At 37.8% G+C, this 20,549-nt stretch overlaps 2 protein-coding genes and 2 pseudogenes across 3 annotated transcripts in view; 3 read left to right on the top strand and 1 right to left on the bottom strand.

The window, feature by feature from the left end:
• The window catches only part of LOC145480994 (uncharacterized), a 249,618-nt gene that overhangs the window by 100,890 nt on the left and 128,179 nt on the right, over positions 1 to 20,549 (top strand). The gene's annotated exons all lie outside the window — the stretch shown is intronic.
• LOC145482990 (uncharacterized) lies at positions 4,400 to 5,215 on the bottom strand (annotated as a pseudogene).
• LOC145480973 (uncharacterized) lies at positions 8,715 to 10,256 on the top strand (annotated as a pseudogene). The gene is made up of 3 exons (XR_014048575.1): positions 8,715 to 8,841; positions 9,485 to 9,728; positions 10,007 to 10,256. The product of XR_014048575.1 is annotated as an uncharacterized LOC145480973 (transcript).
• LOC145480972 (uncharacterized) lies at positions 11,313 to 17,615 on the top strand. The gene is made up of 3 exons (XM_081459322.1): positions 11,313 to 11,535; positions 13,451 to 13,717; positions 15,431 to 17,615. Exons 1-3 carry the CDS (start codon positions 11,319 to 11,321, stop codon positions 16,054 to 16,056), a joined length of 1,110 nt encoding a protein of 369 aa, XP_081315448.1. The 5' UTR covers positions 11,313 to 11,318; the 3' UTR covers positions 16,057 to 17,615.

Genomic DNA, 20,549 nt, shown 5'->3' with positions numbered 1-20,549 from the left:
TTTCACACAAAGTCAAAAATCCGTAGTTGTCTATCAGATGTAAATGGGCCTCGTTTTGATGGAAAAAAGTAGCTAAGTACAGTTTATAGAGGGCGAATGATTGAAATGAGGGACTTTTTCACACAAAGTCAAAAATCCGTTGTTGTCTTTCAAATGTAAATGGGCCCCTTTTTGATGGGAAAAACTAACTAAGTACATTGTATAGAGGACGAATGATTGAAATGAGAGATTTTTTCACACAAAGTCAAAAATCCGTTGTTGTTGGTCAAATGTAAATTGGCCCCGTCTTGATGGGAAAAACTAGCTAAGTACAGTTTATAGAGGGCGAATGATTGAAATGAGAGACTTTTTCACACAAAGTCAAACATCCGTAGTTGTTTTTGAAATGAAAATGGGCCCCGTTTTCATGGGGGAGCACTAACAAAGTACAAAATGTAGATGGCGAATGATTGAAATGAGCGACTTCTTCACAAAAATTAAAAAAATCCGTAGTTGTCTTTCAAATGTAAATTGGCCCCGTCTTGATGGGAAAAACTAGCTAAGTACAGTTTATAGAGGGCGAATGATTGAAATGAGAGACTTTTTCACACAAAGTCAAACATCCGTAGTTGTTTTTGAAATGAAAATGGGCCCCGTTTTCATGGGGGAGCACTAACAAAGTACAAAATGTAGATGGCGAATGATTGAAATGAGCGACTTCTTCACAAAAATTAAAAAAATCCGTAGTTGTCTTTCAAATGTAAATGGGCCCCGTTTTGGATAGGAAAAACTAGCTAAGTACAGTTTATAGAGGGCAAATGATTGAAATGAGGGACTTTTTAACACAAAGTAAAAAATCCGTACGGTACTTGTCTTTAAGAAGAAAATGGACCCCGTTTTCACGGGGAGCACTAGCTAAGTACAGCTTATATAGGGCGTTTGATTGAAATGTGAAGCACAAAAAGTAAAAAATCCGTAATTATCTTTCAAATGTAAATGGGCCCCGTTTGCATGGGGAAGGGTTAGCTAAGTAGATTATTTACAGGGCGAATGATGGAAATGAGAGACTAGTTCACACAAAATTAAAAAACCGTAATTGTCTTCCCAACCTAAACGGGCCCCGTTTCGATGGGAAAAACAAGCTAAGTACACTTTAGAGAGGGCGAATGATTGAAATGAGAAACTTTTTCACACAAAGTTAAAGATCAGAAATTGTCTCAGTTTCAAATGTAATATGGGTGAGCATGAGCTAAGTACAGTAGCTGGAAGGCGCGCGAGATAGAAATGAGAGAATTTTCACAGAAAGCTTCCGTTGGCGGGAATTACTCAATACAGAGTTTGTATGGGTGTTCAAACAGGGTTTTGTGACGGCGGTAGTAACTAGAACTGTCCGCTTACGAGAGTGACCACTTTCAAAAGATAATGAATGGCAACAGAATACATTTGTAGGAAAAAACTATGATGTCCGATAAACTCTTAAAAACCAACATCGCCAATATCTCTCAGTCCTATATGTCAGGTGCCCTTATTTGTCAGATGCCCCTATATGTCAGATGCCCCTATATGTCAGATGTCCCTATATGTCATGTGCCCATATATGTCAGACGCCCCGATATGTCAGATGCTCCTAATTGTCAGATGCCCCTATATGTCAGATGTCCCTATATGTCATGTGCCCATATATGTCAGACGCCCCTATTTGTCAGATGCCCCTAATTGTCAGATGCCCCTATATGTCAGATGCTCTTATATGTCATGTGCCCCCATATGTCAGATGCCCCTATATGTCAGATGCCCCTAAATGTCAGACGCCCCTATATGTCGGATGGCCCTATTTGTTAGATCTCCCTATATGTCAGAGGCCCCTATTTGTCAGATGCCCCTATATGGCATGTGCCCCTATATGTCAGATGCCCTTATTTGTCAGATGCCCCTATATGTCAGATGCCCCTATATGGCATGTGCCCCTATATGTCAGATGCCCTTATTTGTCAGACGCCCCTATTTCTCAGATGCCCCTATATGTCAGATGCACCTATTTGTCAGATGCCATTATATGTCATGTGCCCCTATATGTCAGATGCTCCTATTTATCAGATACCCCTATATGTCATGTGCCCATATCTGTCAGATGCACCTATTTGTAAGACGCCCCTATTTGTCAGACGCCCTTATATGTCATGTGGCCCTATATGTCAGCGGCCCCTATTTGTCCGATGCACCTATATGTCATGTGCCCCTATATGTCAGATGCCCCTATATGTCAGATGGCACTATACGTTAGATGCCCTTATATGTCATGTGCCCCTATATGTCAGATGCCCCTATATGTCAGACGCCCCTATTTGTACGATGCCCCTATGAGTCATGTGCCTCTATATGTCAGATGCAACTATTTGTAAGAAGCCCCTATTTGTCAGACGCCCCTCTTTGTCAGATGCCCCTAATTGTCAGATGCCCCTATATGTCAGATGCCCTTATATGTCATGTGCCCCTATAAGTCAGATGCCCCTATATGTCAGACGCCCCTATATGTCAGATGCCCTTATATGTCATGTGCCCCTACATGTCAGATGCACCTATTTGTAAGAAGCCCCTATTTGTCAGACGCCCTTATATGTCGGACGCCCCTATTTGTCAGATGCCCCTAGATGTCAGATGCCCTTATCTGTCATGTGGCCCTATATGTCAGACGCCCCTATTTGTCAGATGCCCCTATATGTCATGTGCCCCTATATGTCAGATGCACCCATTTGTAAGACGCCCCTATTTGTCAGACGCCCTTATATGTCAGACGCCCCCATATGTCAAATGCCCCTAATTGTCAGATGCCCCTATATGTCAGATGCCCCTATTTGTCAGATGCCCGTATATGTCATCTGCCCCTATATGTCATCTGCCCCTATATGTCAGACGCCCCGATATGTCAGATGCCCCTATATGTCAGACGCCCCTATTTGTCAGACGCCCCTATATGTCAGACGACCCTATTTGTCAGATGCCCCTAATTTTCAGATGCCCCTATATGTCAGATGCCCCTATTTGTCAGATGCCCCTATATGTCAGATGCCCGTAATTGTCAGATGCCTCTATATGTCAGATGCCCCTATATGTCATGTGCCCCTATATGTCAGGTGCGTGAGGTATACAAGAGAAATGCCAAAACATTTATAGATGCTGTTTGCCGTAAATGGGAATTATTAATATCTCCAATCTTACCTCGCTAAATACGTGTACGTAAAACAAAACTTGAGAGCCAGGCATAAGAGACGGTTAATTTAAATCTGTTTACACTTCAACCAGCGTATTTTTGATGCAAGTGGAACGTGACACGGAGTTGCGATCGCGTTTGGCGAAAAATATGTATCTAACTCAAGCTATTTAGCCTTTTTAGAAGTTAGAGCATTAGGAAAAGTGCTTAATCGTAAATGCTCGTTTTTTCAATACAGATAATCAATAGCATAGATAGCGAAAATAAGCTGCGTAATATTTCCGGCCGCCATATTGGTTGACCACGAAAGTAATCCAACACGGCGTTTCCATACTGTGAGCTCCGTAATTTCGTGCGAAACATTTCTATGAATGTCTTAAGTCTGGGAGAACGCAAAGACCTAACACTAAGAAAAATAATGATCTTCTTTATCTATTTCTTGACTTTATCCACTAGTACTTTATGGTGTTGTATTTTTTTTTTTTTGCGTGACATTGAAAACGATCAGTATTGTATTTTTCCCGTCATAGATACGATGCAGATTCCTTTGCAATAACGGCTGCGAAAGAGACTACGCGATAAATTAATCAATTTTGAAAACATGAAGCATTGATGAATTCACCAAAACCTAACAGCCCAGATCCGCGCGTGGCTTAAGTTGTTTGGATCAATTCTATAACAATTTCACAAACAGATCGTCCCATTCAAATTAAAGTTTACTGAACTTGAGTCGCAATACATGTAGTAGACTTCAGCCATTTATAGATCTCTTAAGAATTACGAAATCCTGAAAAATGCTCCGCATTATTCATACTGAAACGTAGAAAATTTGTGGATCTAGCGAACCGATTTATTATTAGTCTTTTCCTTCCTCTAATAGTCGCTACTGATTAGAAGTCAAAAGCTGTCATTTTAACACAAACCATTTATTGGTAGTGTGACACATTAACCATGCAGAGGTAATGATAAACTTGGTATTTTGATATAGCGCCCCTATATGTCAGACGCCCCTATATGTCAGACGGCCCTATTTGTCAGACGGCCCTATTTGTCAGGTAACGTTACCAACCTTACTGGAACCAATCGATAGGTTTCGAGCCTTGACCTGGCGAACACCGTCCCGTCCCCTAGTAAAACGCACATTTCAACAGACATTCATGTTTGTGGTTCAATCAAATCATAAAACAATTGCATGATATGAACCAATAAAAATGTGTACCCAAAACAAACCTTATCCATGTCTTAAATTATACACTTATTTATTAATTTTTTCAATAAGTGTCATGAGAAGTTGATTTTGAAGCTGCTGCTGCTGCTGTTGTAATTGCATTTGCTGCTGCTGCTGTTGTTGCTGTTGCTGTAGTTGTTGTTGCATGAACTGAAACATCTGTAGTTGTGCAGATTGTTCATCTTTCTTAACTTCCAGTTCTCCTTTCCTCAGGTCAAATTCCTTTTCAGCCTTTTCTCTCAAGTACACAAGGGTTTCCGACCCTGATGCTCTCTTTCTGGGTGTTACTTCACCGTCCTCAGCCTTTCTTTTCTTGGTCTCTCCAAGTTTCTCCATGGAACGCTTCCTCATCTCTTCTGCTTTTTTTCTGTCATTTTCTTTATTTTTCTTGCCCTGTTCTGAATTCTCACAAGCCTCCCTGTCGCTCTCCTCAAATCTCTCAATAATCTGGTCAAGCAGCTTGTCCGTTTCTGACATCTCGGGTGAAATTCCACTCGCACTTTTGCTCTTCTGCCATTCTCATCTTAAATTTCTTGGCCAACAGGGCATACCTGTCTCTCACAGCTCTTTTGTGTCCAAGTCGATTTCCAAATGCTTCAGTGGCATTCAACCTTTCTGTGATATCTTCCCATATCTTTCCTCTCTCCCTTGTTGAAGCCTTGTACTGGTAAGGCTCGGACACAACTATTTCTTGCAATAGAAGTAGATCACATTCTGTTTTCCACTCCATCTTTCTGTTCTAGGTTATGAAGAAACAAACATGTTGAAATTCTTGGTTTTTAATTATATAAAATGAAGATAAGAGGTTGATTACTTCACATGCAACGGTCTTTGTGATCAGAATTTCTTTTGCGAAAGGCACACTGCATTATTTTTGAAGAGGATTGAAGTACAGTATGTTGGCCTTATAATTCCGGACTATATGCAATATATATGCAATATATATGCAATAAACACAATATCTTACCTCAACAGAGCACTAACAGAGTTATAGGAAGGGGGGTCCTTGGGTGCCCATGACCCCCTTTTGTGAGATATTTTTTTCAGTAAACAACAAACAAACCTTTTTATCCAGGTGGCGAAAAGTGCGAATCCGAAGAATCAACATGCCATAAATTTTTTCTAGTGCTAGGTAGTTATATACTCCATTTTCAGGAGTGAACATCTGCAGTGGACTATGTAAGTACCCTGGGCGTGACATTGTGTGACCCCAAATCCTAGCATTACGCCCCTGATTAACGAGCGGAAATTTACTCACAATGTAGCTTTCACTGCTGGTAAGTAAGTCATGAAGTTTTATCGCCTAAACCTGCTTGGTTTCTTAGTATTAAATTACGGAAAAAGTTGGCCAAATTCGGTGCCCTAATATTTCTGACGATCGATTCGCTTCGAGATAAATACTCCCTTTTTCTTGGAATTATTCTTTTCGATCATTGCAAAATACGTCTAATAAAGTCAAATGAAAAAAGATTCACTTAAAAAGTTACCTATTTTCCGAAGGTTAAAGCATTTTCTTTCGATTTTAGCGAAGAAGTCATCAGTGTAATTCGACGTGCGATACGAATCACATTAGAAAACTTTTACATACCTCGACAAAAACTTGAATCTTTCTGTCTAAACGGAGCCCAACTCAGCCACGAAACGAAATAATGAAAGCAGACTAATCAACAAGTCTTCGAAACGTATCGTTCAGATTTCTTTTTATCTTTACTACGAAATACAGTATCGTAAGAGTGGAAGTGTCGGTAAATAGGGCAACATACTGTACAAATGTAATTTATATTTCAAAGTTGGTTTACAACAAATAAAAATATATCCCGCACTTACACTGCTGAAAACAACTCTCAAAGGCAGAAAAAGATTAGTTTACACCAGAATTGTAATTCGGACGATAAAGATGAAACAGAAACTGCCATAAAACTGTAAAATTATAGAGAAATAACTTAGAAAGAAGGAGAATTAAATTTTCACAAATAAGCCAGTCTGAGCGCTTCGTCATGCGTTTACAAGTAGGCTTCATTTTCGTTTTAAAAAAAGTTATTTCCATATATACAAAGGCTGGTAACTAAAAAGGTAGACTGTTTCTATCGTTCAATCCAAAAAATTAAAGGTTAAGATGAAAATAAATGGATAAAAATACTCACGTTTTCCTCAGAACTTCAAACTCCTTGTTTTCACGTCGTGAACGCTAAGAGGACGGCAGTGATAAACCGGAAATGGCGTCAAATAGCTTACGAAGCAAGCAGTCACGCACGTCACACAATGAAATTTTGCCGTCCTCTCCTTGAGCCGTCCTGTTGCGTAAGGTCTCTATAATCTCAGAGGACACGGTCACAACGCATTTTCATTGGAAGAAACAACAACACACAATTGATCAAAAGGTGTTAGATATGTCTGCCACGCAGGACGAAAGTGCAACGCTACACCCAGCTATTGCTCCCGGAGGTATGGGCACTGCACACACGAGTGTGTGTGGCCTAGTAAACACCGCGGTAAAACGCACTGCGCATGAGTACAAATTTGAGCTTCCGGTAATTTACGTATTTCCGGTTACGTATTAAAATCCAATGTAAACAAGATAAAATCTCGTACCGCGAAGTTTGAAAACAAAAAGTAAGAGTTAGCAAAAGAAAGTAGCGGAAAGGTTTGTCTCGTTGAAAAGTTTATTTTTCATTTAAGTTTCAAGCGCTTGCACCCAGGGGTTTGGTGTTTGCACCAACAACAAAATATGAGAGAATTTCGGGCGCGTTCGTGCTCGACAAGAGCATTTTTTTTTTTTACGTAGTACTCCTTGTTGCGTTGGTTTGGTTGTGAGGTTCCTTCGCAGAAAAATGTGGGAAAGCCAACAAAAGCAGCCGTAAATGTGCCGGCAAAAAATATTTTCTGTCTGAAGATTTAACCAGAGCTGCCGAACTCAAGTGGGCTCAACAGTTTGCCATGTTCACTGGGACGAAATACGGAGGAGCAACAACAGATGTTCGGTTCCTAGAGAAAACCATTCGCGAGGCGTCAGGAAACAGCGCATTCCTGCGAGACTTTTTGCAGTCCTGGATGCCATAGGAGCAACATGTCATGGGTACAAGCCAGGTGCAAGGTGGTGCTACAAATGCTGTACCAGAGTGGACGAAGAAACAAGGTTTACCTCGCATCATGACTGGAAGCCGCCGGTGTTACGAACTACTGGCAGGTCAGTTAATTAGACATCGGTTAATTATAATTGACACGCAGGTTCGCACTGCCTTGGATTGCTGCAAGGATTTTCGGAATCTTCTTACCAGCAAATTAAATGAAATTAAGGAAAAGGAAAGCATACTCTTAGATTTTTGTTGCAACAATAAACAAGTTGTTTGTATCAAATTTTGTAAAATTTGGGGCAAAATAGACATGATACCAAAAAAATTCATTATAAATTTAATTATATTTCGTGTTAAATGATCCAAGTCTTACGCATGTATGGTTCTCCACTAAGATGGAAATAAACAGACCTCAGATGACAAACTTCAAAAGGTACCTATAAAATTATCTTGCACTACTGATGTTGGAGTGTTATTTGCATTAATGTACCTCACATTTTTATTTTACTCTTCTTGACTACAGTACAGTACTGTCAATTGCTTCACTAAAATTAATTGTTGGGGTGCAGGTAGCAAAAAGCCACCTCAGGCAGTTCAGTCTAAAATTGGTATATTGTGGAAAGAAAAAGGTAGCACAGAAGCTGGGAAATATTATTTTGAAAAATTAATTGCCAAACGAATTTAAAGAAAAATAATAATTTTAAAGACAGCAAAACAAGAACTTTATGCCACTTGACAAACTTATTTTTCTTAAGACCAAACCCATAAAATTGCACCAATAATATAGTCTAAAATTAATGTCAGTTTCACATATACTTACTGAAATTCAGTAGTACTGCAATGTTGTCTCCACACCAAGGATTCAGTTAGAGGGGTGTCCAGGAACCCTATGAGCACCCTCTTCATGAAAAATTTTGCTAAAAATTTACCTACTGCATTTTTCATTGGTGGGGGGATATGCTTTTTGGACATCCATTTTCAGTATCTGGATACAAACAAACTCATCACTAATATGTTTATTTCTTTTTTTTTTTTTTAATTTTTTATTTAGATCTTGCAATTTACCAATTTTAGGACTACACAAGAACTTAAAGCAGCAACACAGCAGTAGTGAAGGCCTCCAAAGAGTTCAGAACCATTTCCAATATTATTGCTGTTCTAAAGACTTAAATTTCTAGAAGAGGCTTGTGGAATAGACCTGCGGTACCCAAAAAGCCAGCAAATGTCCATGGCAGAAATACAAACATCATTTGGGGTGGTAAAAATAAATTGCTATTGTGAATTTACAATGGATAAAACAGTTTGTAACAGGATGGCAACAGAAATCCATAACTTAACTCAACTATCAGGTTAGTATCACTTACCTGAAATGTAAAGATACAAGACATACAAGATACAAGTATTTTGAAGGATAATTGTTTGACATCATGATAATCCATGGCACACTATAACAACACCATCTGACCAAAACTCATTCAAACAGATTATCATTATTTACATGTATTGCACATGGTCAATGACAATATCATAAATTTTATCATTCAGTTGAAGTCATAAGTACTAATGAGAAGGATTTAGAGGACTTCTCAATTATTATTATGGCAATGATTTGGAAGAGTTATCTGAGGAGTCTCTTGGCCAAGAAAAAAATGCTGCATCAGAGTTGCCACAAACTATTCAAGTCTCATCCTTTCAATGATTTGGAAAACTGATAATTATTTTTGTTCGAATATTGACTAGTGACTTAGGTAACAATCAAAATAACATGTTGTTTAGGTGACCGGTAAGGGTAACAGACACCATTTCAAGATTATATTTCTGATACAGGTATTGCATTTGTGTAATCCAATAAGCAAGAGGATGTGTTAAGACCAACACACGACAGTGATTGACACAAGCAGAGAATTAAATATTTAAATTTAATAAATAAAATTATTTCAATAATTTATTTAAATTAGTAAAATAGATATTTACCTTTTCTATTAATTTCAGAAAATTCATTTGACCAGCTGATCGGAAAATTTTAAATATCATTGCAACATCATTATGAAAGCAGTGATGCTGTGCCACTGTATGCTCCTGGACAGATGAAAGAGTTTGCTGACAAAACTGCACCTGGTCTTTTCAATGTCATTTTGCAGTCTATTCTCTGGGAAGATCCAAGATTGAGCGAAGAACACTGTGTATTAGAGGAAAAAAGAACTCTTGTTTTGTTGTGCACAATAGCACATTTCACGTACTTTGCCCTGTTTTATTCTTATTTGTATTTAAAATACAGGTCTCCTTGGAAGACCATAAGGCCACTCAGTTTAAAAAGTCTGTTTAATTAATTATTGCATGTTTCTTAACTAGAACAGCAGACACAGCTTTACCCCAATATAAATGTCAGTTCTATTATATAATGAAGTAAAATTACTAGATGTTTTACCTTTCTTCACATTTAACCCCTTGAAAGGTAAGGACATAAAAGTAGTTCCAGTGAACTAACTTGTAGCAATGCCATTCTTTTTATAGATCTCAGAAAACAAATACACTTCAAAGAGAAGAGGGATTATTTATCCAGCAACATGGGGCATTCTGAGATGTTATCAATTCTGGAAGAATTTGAGGTTTCAGCACAAGCCGAAGGGATGTGGATGGTCAAAAAAGCAGGCTCCTCAGGGAGCAGCCAATGTTTGTAAACTTTCAGATTTCAAATGTACTTCACGTGAGTTTAAAGTACGGTAGTTTAAAATCTGAAAGCTATAACTTTAAAATACTGTGAATTAAAAACTTGTCCGGTTAGTTGAACAGTCTTTTTGTGTACATATGGATAGGCTAGCAAAACAGTGGCACATAAAGGAAACATGTTATTGTAACATAGAAATCATATAAGTCACTGAAATGATTTTAAATTTTAATAAATTTATTGTTTCAAATGAGTGAGTTACTACACAGTTCTGTAATGGTGTTCTGCCTCTTATTACTGGCAATGTACAACTTGAAGACTCCTTTGACCTATCCATCCTGAATGAAAATCCAATGGTACCTCAAAGTTCTCTGGCATTTTATTTAGAATGGCTCACCAAAGAAGGCAATCTTGCTGCTGTTGTAATCATGAAATTCTGAAAGTAAAATTGAAATTTATTTCCAAACCGAAAATTTGTATTTTCATGCAGGTGCTTGACTATTACATGTAGCTTGAGTTTTAAGTGAGCTTCTCATGATCAGCTCAACAAGTTGAAATCGTGAGATCACTTCCATTATGAAATTCGTAGTATTATAGGCTAAATAAAATCGATAAACAACGAATAGACTTACGAACCTTCTCTGTCACCACGAAAAAAATTTTCAACGGATATAATCTTGTAGCAGTCCAAGCAACAAATTGAAAAAAAAAAAAAAAAAACAGGCATAAATAAGAAGAAGAACCCTAACTTTAGATATTTTTAAATTATTTGATCCCTCTTTTTAACCATTATTGTACACTATTTTTAGTATTATGACGATTGCATTGTAAATCTCTGTTTTTCTTATCCAGACATAGTAGTAGTAGGTCCACATCAGCTGTACAGTTGCATACTTTTAAAACCTACTTATCAAATAAATGACGTATGTACAACACGAACTGACAAAAGGCTTACTAATCAGTAATGACGGCCACTGCGGAGCATTTCTTAAAGGGTCCAACGAACATTTCCAGGACCAGCAATTGCAAAAAGTTATTGTCTACATACCTTTTTTGTATTTGTGGTCCTTTCTTCTTTCATCTGTGGCTGCTGATTCAAAACAACAAGCTTAAACACCGCCAGGCGAACAGCAAAATTAATCCGAACCACCGAACAAGATGGGCAAACCGGAAATGCTGAACTTAACGCATGCGCATACGTTTTGCCGCGGTGTTGGTCTAGTACCGAAGAAGACAGAGAGTTTCGTAGAAAGGCGGAAGTGGATTGCGACGAAGAAGAGAGATAGCTCTACGACCACACTTCAAATGGCCTCTAACAGCAGCGAATCGGTTATGTATATGTATATGGCAGCTAATATCTCACCAAGTTCACGTGGTAAACCTTTGTATTATTAATTTGATATGTTAAGCTCTTCGACATCGCATAATATGTTTCTGTAAAACTGGTGTAAGTAATGCCATGTCTGTGGTAGGTTGATAGCGAACGCCGATCGATCAGTCAACTTGTACTACCCAAATTATTTTGGCCTTAATGGAAGTGGAACTCTTGGTTCTTGGCCTGTTGTTTTTGTTTGCTGAAGACTGCCAGGCGTGACCATATAGGCCAGAGGCCCATTTCTCGAAAGCCGTGGAAACTTTTCGGGCCCGTAAAGCTATTTTTAGATAATCTGTATCTAAAAACAGAGAACCTTAAACGCTTGAAACTTCTTATATGAAGAGAACCTCTGTTCATATTAAGAATATGTGAATAAAACAACTCTGTAATCATAAGGTTTGAGATTTTGCTTCGGTTTTCCGGTTGTGAAAACGTTTCGGGACCTTCTAGAAACGGGCCCTAGCATGCCCGAAATTGCGAAACCACAGAAGATGAAACACAAGTATGGCATAATTAACCAAGCAGACATACACTTACGCCTTTGTCCAGTTTTATATTTAGTTGCGAGGTCAAACAGTAATATTTGGTTAGTCAAGTTCCCATTGATATATCAAATATTATATATGTCTGAAAAAGTCATTTTCTGGCAATGAAGATTTGTTAACGGATATTTTTAACTAACAAAATCCTTTAACTTCAAACAGTACTCTTTGCAATAGGAATGGGAATCTTGGAAAATGTTTTGTTATGAATCAGCCCCGGCATTTCATAACTTCTTCATTGGGCTGTTAAGACCTGTCAAGTTATTGAAGAATCACATGCTTTCACTGAAAAAATTCATATCAAATTTAGTTTTACAATGACTTTTAAGTCATTGTTAAACTAAACTCTTGTGCACCTATTGGTCAAATGCTGTGATCGTGACTCCAGTGAACCTGTAACGTAACGCAAGGCAATTGTTTTGGAACATGAGACATGGCCGGGACATGTAGAAACTGTAGCGATAACACGGGCAAAACCCGTCAGACATGTAATTAATATATTTTTTATAGAAAAGATATTTAAAAAAATATTTTAAACCATAAAATTAATAGTAAGTTTTCGAAACCGTGACAAACTGTATCCTGTGATATTTCATGTTTAGCTTACACAGGCTGCCTCCTATCCGAGAACAAACTCGAAAACAATTTGACCACATTTTTCATGGTCTAGACTCCTACCCGCCAAAGAATTGATATCATAAAATGTTCAAAATTTGCAGTGAGACTGCTCACCTGCAGCCAGTGGTTCTACTTGAATTTGTAAAGTAATTTCGAGGGTTTAATAAGACATGAAAATTGGAACGAACCTCAGGAGGTTTGAACGTGTTTATTCGGTCCGATGAAAACTAATAAGGAAAATTTCACAAAGAAACATGGAGTCAACTTGTGATGAAAGGAACTAAAATAAAAGAAAGAAATAATCGAAGGAAAAGGGAGGTCCCATCAAGTTTTGGCAGGTGAAGTTGTATGCGCGTCTTGGCCTTATGCGCAAAAGTGCTAAAAGTGCAAATTTGTCCGAAAACATTTATCTATGACTGGAACTTGGCTAGCTAGATTTAGCTTGAGAGCATTCCAGACCATGTTTTTGATACTCTTGCAAATTCTAGCTTTCAAATTTTCAAAGGGTCGCGTGCATATGAATGAACAATTTTTAGCTGGATGAAAGAAAAATGATCTAGAGGATATCACATGACCTGTAGAAAAACAAACCGCCCAAGCCTAAAGGTTTATTTAAAATTTGCGAAGGTATGAAGTCTCAGCTGAGACGCCCTGGATCCTAAAGGAACTGAATGTCACAACAATATGTGGGCGTTTTTAGCTTTGAAGTCAAACTTTTAAAGGAACACGCATTTTTTTTCTTTTTTCTTTTCTAGTTGCCTTAATTGCTGATGAAGAAGTGGAAGAGATAAATCCCTTTTCTGAGCCTTGGGAGGATAGTGACCTTGTTCTTGTGGTGGAAGACAAGAGATTTCATGTCCATCGCCAGATGCTAAGTTTGCACTTGCCAGTTTTCAAAGCCATGTTGAATACTCAGTTCAAAGAGGCAACTGCTAATGAGATTCCTTTACCAGGGAAGAAAGCAAACGAGATTTTGAGCTTCCTAAAACAACTGTACCTGAAAGAAAGAGACGGGATAACATGTAAGTAAAACAGAAAGCAGCATTTCAGTAGCTTTGACTAAAAAGAAAGGAAGGTTTTTTCATTAATAATTTGTTTAAAATGCTTGCTTGTATTATTCCTGCAAGTACATTCTATCAAACTCAAACATTCAGAAATAGCCCAGATACCTACCTCACTTTAATTTTTGTCCATAATCCCCTGGGGGTAATGGGTAGGAAATGCTTCTTCGCCATGCTACTCGGTCACGTGCAACAACTGCTGCCTGGCTTCACGACGTAAAACTCAAGAATGTCCTTTCTTTCTGTGCAGTTCCGGGCCAGGTCTCTCTCAGTCTACCACATCTTCTCTATCCCTCCGGAGCCCACTTTAATACTCAATAAAATTAAGGCCTCAGGCCTTATCAGAGGGGCTTTACCTGAAATTCTGAAAACGTTTGGAATGCTTGTTTTTACCAGAATTTGAATATTAAGGTATGAAGTTTTATTTTGAGAAGCATTTCTCTCTGTAAGTTTAAAGCACGTTTTCTCAAAACAAGTTATTTTTGCCTTTGAGAAAAAAAAAATCAAAAGCTAGATTTAAGCTTCTGACCTCAAACTTTCAGGATTGCTAGATCTTACTGGGTTAATTGATATAAATGAAGATATTTGCCTTAGAATTCTCAGGATAGAAGTTATCAAAATACCGTGAATGTTTCATAATTTAGATTGTGCAACTTTAGATGGTTATCAGAGCTCCACATTTTCAAATTTTGCAAAATCCCTCATTCATTTCAGCTGGTCATTTGTTTACTTTAGATTATACAAGTAAAAAGACGTTTTGTTTTCTTTTAATGATTCATAAAAATCTTTTCTCAAGTGCATAGGAGTCATGCACAGCATGCGATCCTTTGAGAGCCAGGTGTCAAGTTACAATAATTGACACAGCATTGAAATACAGTGAAACCTGACACCCTTGAGACACTAGTGTCCACTTAATACAGCGTGTCCGCTCTAGACAGGTTCGGTAATAAAGTTAATTATTAACCCTTTTATAGCGCGCACAGTGTAACAGAGTGTACGATCAAAGACTGCTCATAGTACAATGTCCAGTCAGTCAAGGCATCAATTTGGAATTGCTGGTTTTCAGTGTCACGCCATTCAAAATATATAGATCAAACTAAAAATCAAAACCGTTCAATACATAAAGTCCAGAATCTGGGAAATAAAAGAAAGTAAATATGCAAAGACTCTCGCCCAAATTCTGGTCACAGCAATTTTTTATGCAAGATATGCGGAGAACTTTTTTCCCCAAATTTATAGAGATTTGTATGGAGACGCCATGCTGGTGCCCATCCGTATGGGTACCAACATGGCGGCCGGAAACCAACAGAAACATCTGTCACTGAGTTTTGCTACAAATGCGTGAATTTATCCTTCGTGGAACTCTAGAACATTAAAATAATACTTTTTCTAAGACATGAACTGTTCAGATAACCAAATTCCCCGAAATAAGTCACTTTTTTAATCATCATGACAGTTCTCTCGGCCGTCATGTAAATGCCGCGTAACGCAAAAGCTTAGAAATTCAAGCGTAGTGTATCGCGTAGTGTAGTGTGAGTTGAGCTTTTAGAAGTAAAAAGCCCTTGAAGTGTCCGCCTATTGCAGGTTTTGCGCAACAAAATGGCTTAAATATTGGTGTCAGCATTTAACGGAGGTGTCCGCTGAATTCTGTCTTCTATTTTCGTTAATTTTCAGTGGACAAGGTTGATCATCTCTTAAAGTTAGCAGACGAGTATCAAGCAAAGTCAGTTTTTGACCTTTGTGTAAAGTGCCTCAAGGATGAACCGAAATCTAAAGAAAATGCGGTGAGGATACTTTACTTGGCAAATTCTACAGTGATGGCAAGAGAAGAAGAAAGGTTAGACATTGTCCGGCGGGACTGCTACAGCTTGATTAAGGACATGGAGCTTGAAGATATCATGGGGAAAGAAGATTTCAAGAGTTTGGACCGCGATAGCTCAGAAAGTGTTTTGGTTGAAAGGGCGGAACGATTAGAAACGTTTCTTAAAGGGGTTTACCCTCAGTTGATTGGGCTGGCTGAATTTTGTATTTTTCTTTGTTTGGAGAGTTCAAGTTATAAGTCACGTATAACTTGTTGCCCTCAGCATTTCCCCAGCCAGAATAAAGCAAATAAGGGGCTCTTGGAACGGATCCAAACCTGCCCAGTTTGTAAGACGATGATTGGGCAGTTGGTTTCCTTGTCAAAGCATTCATTTTTTGGTAGCAAGGGGGAGCATCTGTACGGAGGTAATTGTTACTTTGACCAAAAATTGATCTCCATCATACAAAATTTTAAAAATGTGTTTACACCCTCTCCATGACCGAAACTTACTGGGCTCTTTTAGAAAGATAAACTCTGCAAAGTATCGACGTAGCGTAAACTGTATTCTGCATTGCAGTTCTTTCGGCTAATAGAATGCTGAGTACTGGGACAAACTTTACAGAATAGAAATAATAGATATGGTGTCTTACAACACTCACTTTCGCTTCAAATACTCAATCATCTTAATTCTTATGGGCGAAAATACTTTCTGTTCTACTCTTCCTGTAAAAATATAACCCAAAATATTATAATCCTAATGCACGAAATCGTAGATTTTGGGAGATTTCTTATGGACATATCCATGACATTATTAGTAGTGTATGTAATCGATTTTTTTGAAATTCTGCAAGTAAGTAACATTCTTATTCAGTGAGTAATGTAGTGTAAGTGTTGTTGTAAGTAGTGCTGGCTTCATGATATATATAAACTTAGATAAGGTAAGCAATAATTAATTTTTAACACTTAGTTATTATATTCAGTGTAAGTAGTGTATACAAATATTTTAACTCTACTGTAGAAACAGCTGAAGACAGACGGAAAAGTTTAATTTTTACCGTTTGCCGTAAACGCCATGTATAACCTCCCTAGTCATTGCCGGTGACGGGCGCACAGTTGAAGTCTATATTCAACTAATTTAGCTCTGGTATCGATAGACATGTGCCTAAGTTTAGATAATAATATGGCAAGATAATGCATTTCTTTAATTAACGTTGCCCTCTGCGTTACCTTTGTAGTTACTATAGACCTTCCTTGACCCTATTCAGCCTAGTTTTTGGTGTCTACGTGCTTGGTGTCTAGTGCTTTAGCACGTAGACACCTATGGAAGAACGAAAAAAAAAAATTCGGAAAATAGTTCACATACCGCAAAATTAAACGTGACGTCACACACACAAGGCTACACTCAGGTTTACATTTCGTGACGCGTTAACACAGGAATGTGTAACCAAATCTTTTTTTTTTTTTCACATTTTTATTGCTTTTGCACACACACAAAAAAGAACTTTACAAACACATAATAACACTAGCATTAGTTACATTTTTGAGAAATCTAAACATATATTCTAAGTGTTTTAATTTACAGTATTTCCCTAATTGTTATTTAAAATCTACATAGAGGAAGAGAAATAAGGAGAAGAGGAGGAACTTTTTGTTGTAAAACATAATTAATCTTTTCGATTTTATACTTGTATTTTATTTTATCGATAAAGTCAGTGATCTGTAGTGGTGGTGAGCTATTTTGGAGCTTACATTTATAAACATGATAGCGCAAGAAGAGAAGAGTTTGATTCAATTTCTTTGTTAGTGCGTTTGATGCAGAGAAAAAGTCAAAGAGAACATCTTCCGCAATTAGAATGAAATTAGAACTATTATTTACATTAAACCATTGTAATACTTCTTGAGTAAATATAAAGGATTTTGTGAACTGGAACTCAATAAAGGTATGATCTATGGAGTCTGATTCCCCGCAATAAACGCAATTGCTATCTGGTTTGATGTTAAATCGGAACAGTTCCTTCTTTGTGATAATAGTGTCAAATCAAGAAGAATCGGCATCGAGCCATATTTCCCATGTTGCTGGAGCTTATCCCGGTTTCTGTAGCATCAAGCAAGTAGGAGTATTTCTACTCGCTCCGTGTTGACATGCTAGTACACCGCAGGACTTTGAATTTATGTACTTGGGTCAGTAGAGACAAGCATTGTTTGACTTATGTAAGCAAGAAGAGGGTCGAAAACTTAAAAACTCAATTACTAAAGAAATGGAAAATCATGATGACCTGTTACCAGTCAAACAGAGGACGGTTAGCCAATGAAAAACATATTGTAAATTACCATTTTATTTTTATATGTAATAGGACTACACGCTGCCCAATTTGGAAATAATTGGATGAAAAAAATTCTGAAGACAGCCAAAATTGGACGAGGCCGTAGGCCAAGTCCAATTTGGCAGTCCGAGGAATTTTTTAAATCCAATTATTTCAAATTGGACAAGCTATTAATTATATAGGATCCAAAAACAGATCAACAAGGTAAATATTTCTCACTTCGCTTTGCTCAGCACGTCACAGGTCAAACACTTTTACACAGGTTTTTTGCCTCTTTGAGTGTTCTTGTTCTGATTATTCTCCCTCATCTCGAGTAAATCAGTAGCATCTATCTCTGGAAACCTAACCGTAGACTCCATTTGAAAGTTTAGACGTCGAAAAGGTGGAGAGAAAAGTCGGGAAAGTCCGCCATTAACATAAGAAAACTTAGCGAGCTACAATCGCTCGGTGACGTTTGATGGCAGTGATAATAGCTGCAACCTGATTGGCCAATACTCGGTTCTTTTATTTATCTTGACATTTCATTGGTTGATGGAAAGTATCCAGATTTTTCTCAAATTGGACAGTTTGTTCAAAGCTAAACTAAACGTTCGAGCAAAAACTATCCAAATTATTTTAAATTTGGACAGTTTGCAAAAATTAATAAAAAATAGGTCTGTTGGCAATATTGGATTTTGATAGAGCTATATAATTATACTGTATATTACACTATATCAAGTATCTAAGAGAAATGGGCCGACCCCCAAGCATTTTCGGGGTGGAGAGAAATAAAAATTTCTAATGACCCGTCCCCGGGTTCATCACTGAATAAAAAAGGCTGCTCAAATTTTGAAAATAACGCTGCTCAAAATTTGATAAACCATAATGAAAAAGATGTTATTCACCAGCATTATTTTGTATGTTGTCTTGTTCACCAGCATGTATGTCCGTTCATCCTAGCTTCCATTGGCCACAACATTTTGTGATAATGGTGAGAATTCCCTTGACAAAATAAGTACGATCTTAAAGATTTTTATGAATCTGATCATCTCAGGTAGCTTAAGAATCCCTTTGTTATATGGAATTAACTTCGGTTGATTTGATCATGATTTGTGTCAACGCGTGATGAAAATATCAACATTTGCGTTCTCCGCTAAATGTGAGACCAAAACCACGAAAGTGCCATATGGTCCGGGGTTGTCTCGCAGGTAGGAAAATTTTGATCTTTGTAAAGAAACGCTAAAGGAACGCACTTATGCATTACACGGGTTTATTTTCGGGGGAGAGGCTTATATCCGGATTAATATATTTGTCAGCAAATTGAAGGGCTTATATTCGGGGGGGATTATAACCGGGGGTGGCTTTAACGTGGGATGTTACGGTATTTATCTGGAAAAATACAAACCGACAGCACTATGTTGAAACAGGGTTAAAAGTTAGTTGCTCATACTGCATGCGCACGCCCTACAACTTAACACGGTAAAAACTTGTTTGATTGAAATATGTTAGCAGGTGGTTTAAAATTTGTCTTCTCAAAATGACTGCAAAGCGTAATCAACAAATTAGAAAACTCTAAACCTGATTTAGTTAAACTAGTTTAGTTAGTGTGAACGGGGCATTGGACTACAACTTACCTATCAATGCTGTGCTCTGTTTACGAGGTAAAAATACTCTGTGAACCACACTATGGGAAAAATTTGGCTTTGTGAAACAGAGCCGCTTTAATTCCAACTTATAAAGATAAACTTGCAATCAAAAACGTACAAATCTGCCTCGCAAAGGCGAGGGCAGACAATCGCCATAAATACCTATGCTTTAATAAAAGGATAATGATAAATTAAGATTTGATATGGAAAATACAGCAAATGAGCTGTTTTCCTATTAAGAGCAAAACCAAAATCTGAGGCAATAATACGAAATGCCAATTTTATGTACCCAAGGAGGTGAATTGGGGGGGAGGAGGGAAAGCTTTGCAACAAGCAAAGGTCCAACTCAAATGCAAACTGTTTCCAAAACAGTTTGTTAACGACATCACATACGCCATGTACTCGACATCAAATGGAACCTTAGATGGGGGGCAGAATAATTCAACATCGGCTGTCCCAAACATTTGACCCTAACCCCTCTCGGTTAAAACAAGACAAAAACGAATACAAACAAGGGCGACGATGTTCGCTTTGCTCCAAATAAAAGAAAAGGGCAGGCAATTGCATAAAACTCTTTAGTCGGATAACAAACAAATTCCTTTATTAATTAATCGCTTTCATTCAATATTCTGAGTCGCTCATAACCATTCACAATAGAATAAAGCTCAATTTCAAGAGTTAACTTTAAGGGTTACTGATCATCCATCAAGATAGTGTACTAGCAATCTTATGTCTTCGCTGCGTTTCGAGCCTGGAGCGGGAATCGCTAACGAAAAAGCCAGGTTGGAATAAAAGCCTCTTTAGTGGGAGTGACGCGTATGAATGCAACCGACATTGATAAGATCGATATGGACCCGGCGAACAGAGTCAGGTCACTATACTCATGAGAAAATGTTACCGTCAACTAAATGTCTTAACAACGTTTCTACGGCAACTTCTGAACTAAACTATGAGAACAGAATGCTTTGTTGAACCGTTACATTAAAAGAAGAAGCGTAGGGAAAGGTAGCGAAACACGAGGTTACGGTTGAACAATTATAGTA

The sequence above is a fragment of the Orbicella franksi genome, chromosome 3 (genome assembly GCF_964199315.1).
Source record: "Orbicella franksi chromosome 3, jaOrbFran1.1, whole genome shotgun sequence".
Lineage (NCBI taxonomy): Eukaryota > Metazoa > Cnidaria > Anthozoa > Scleractinia > Merulinidae > Orbicella > Orbicella franksi.
Note: the sequence above shows the minus strand (reverse complement) of the source record. Positions and strands in the feature narration are given on the sequence as shown.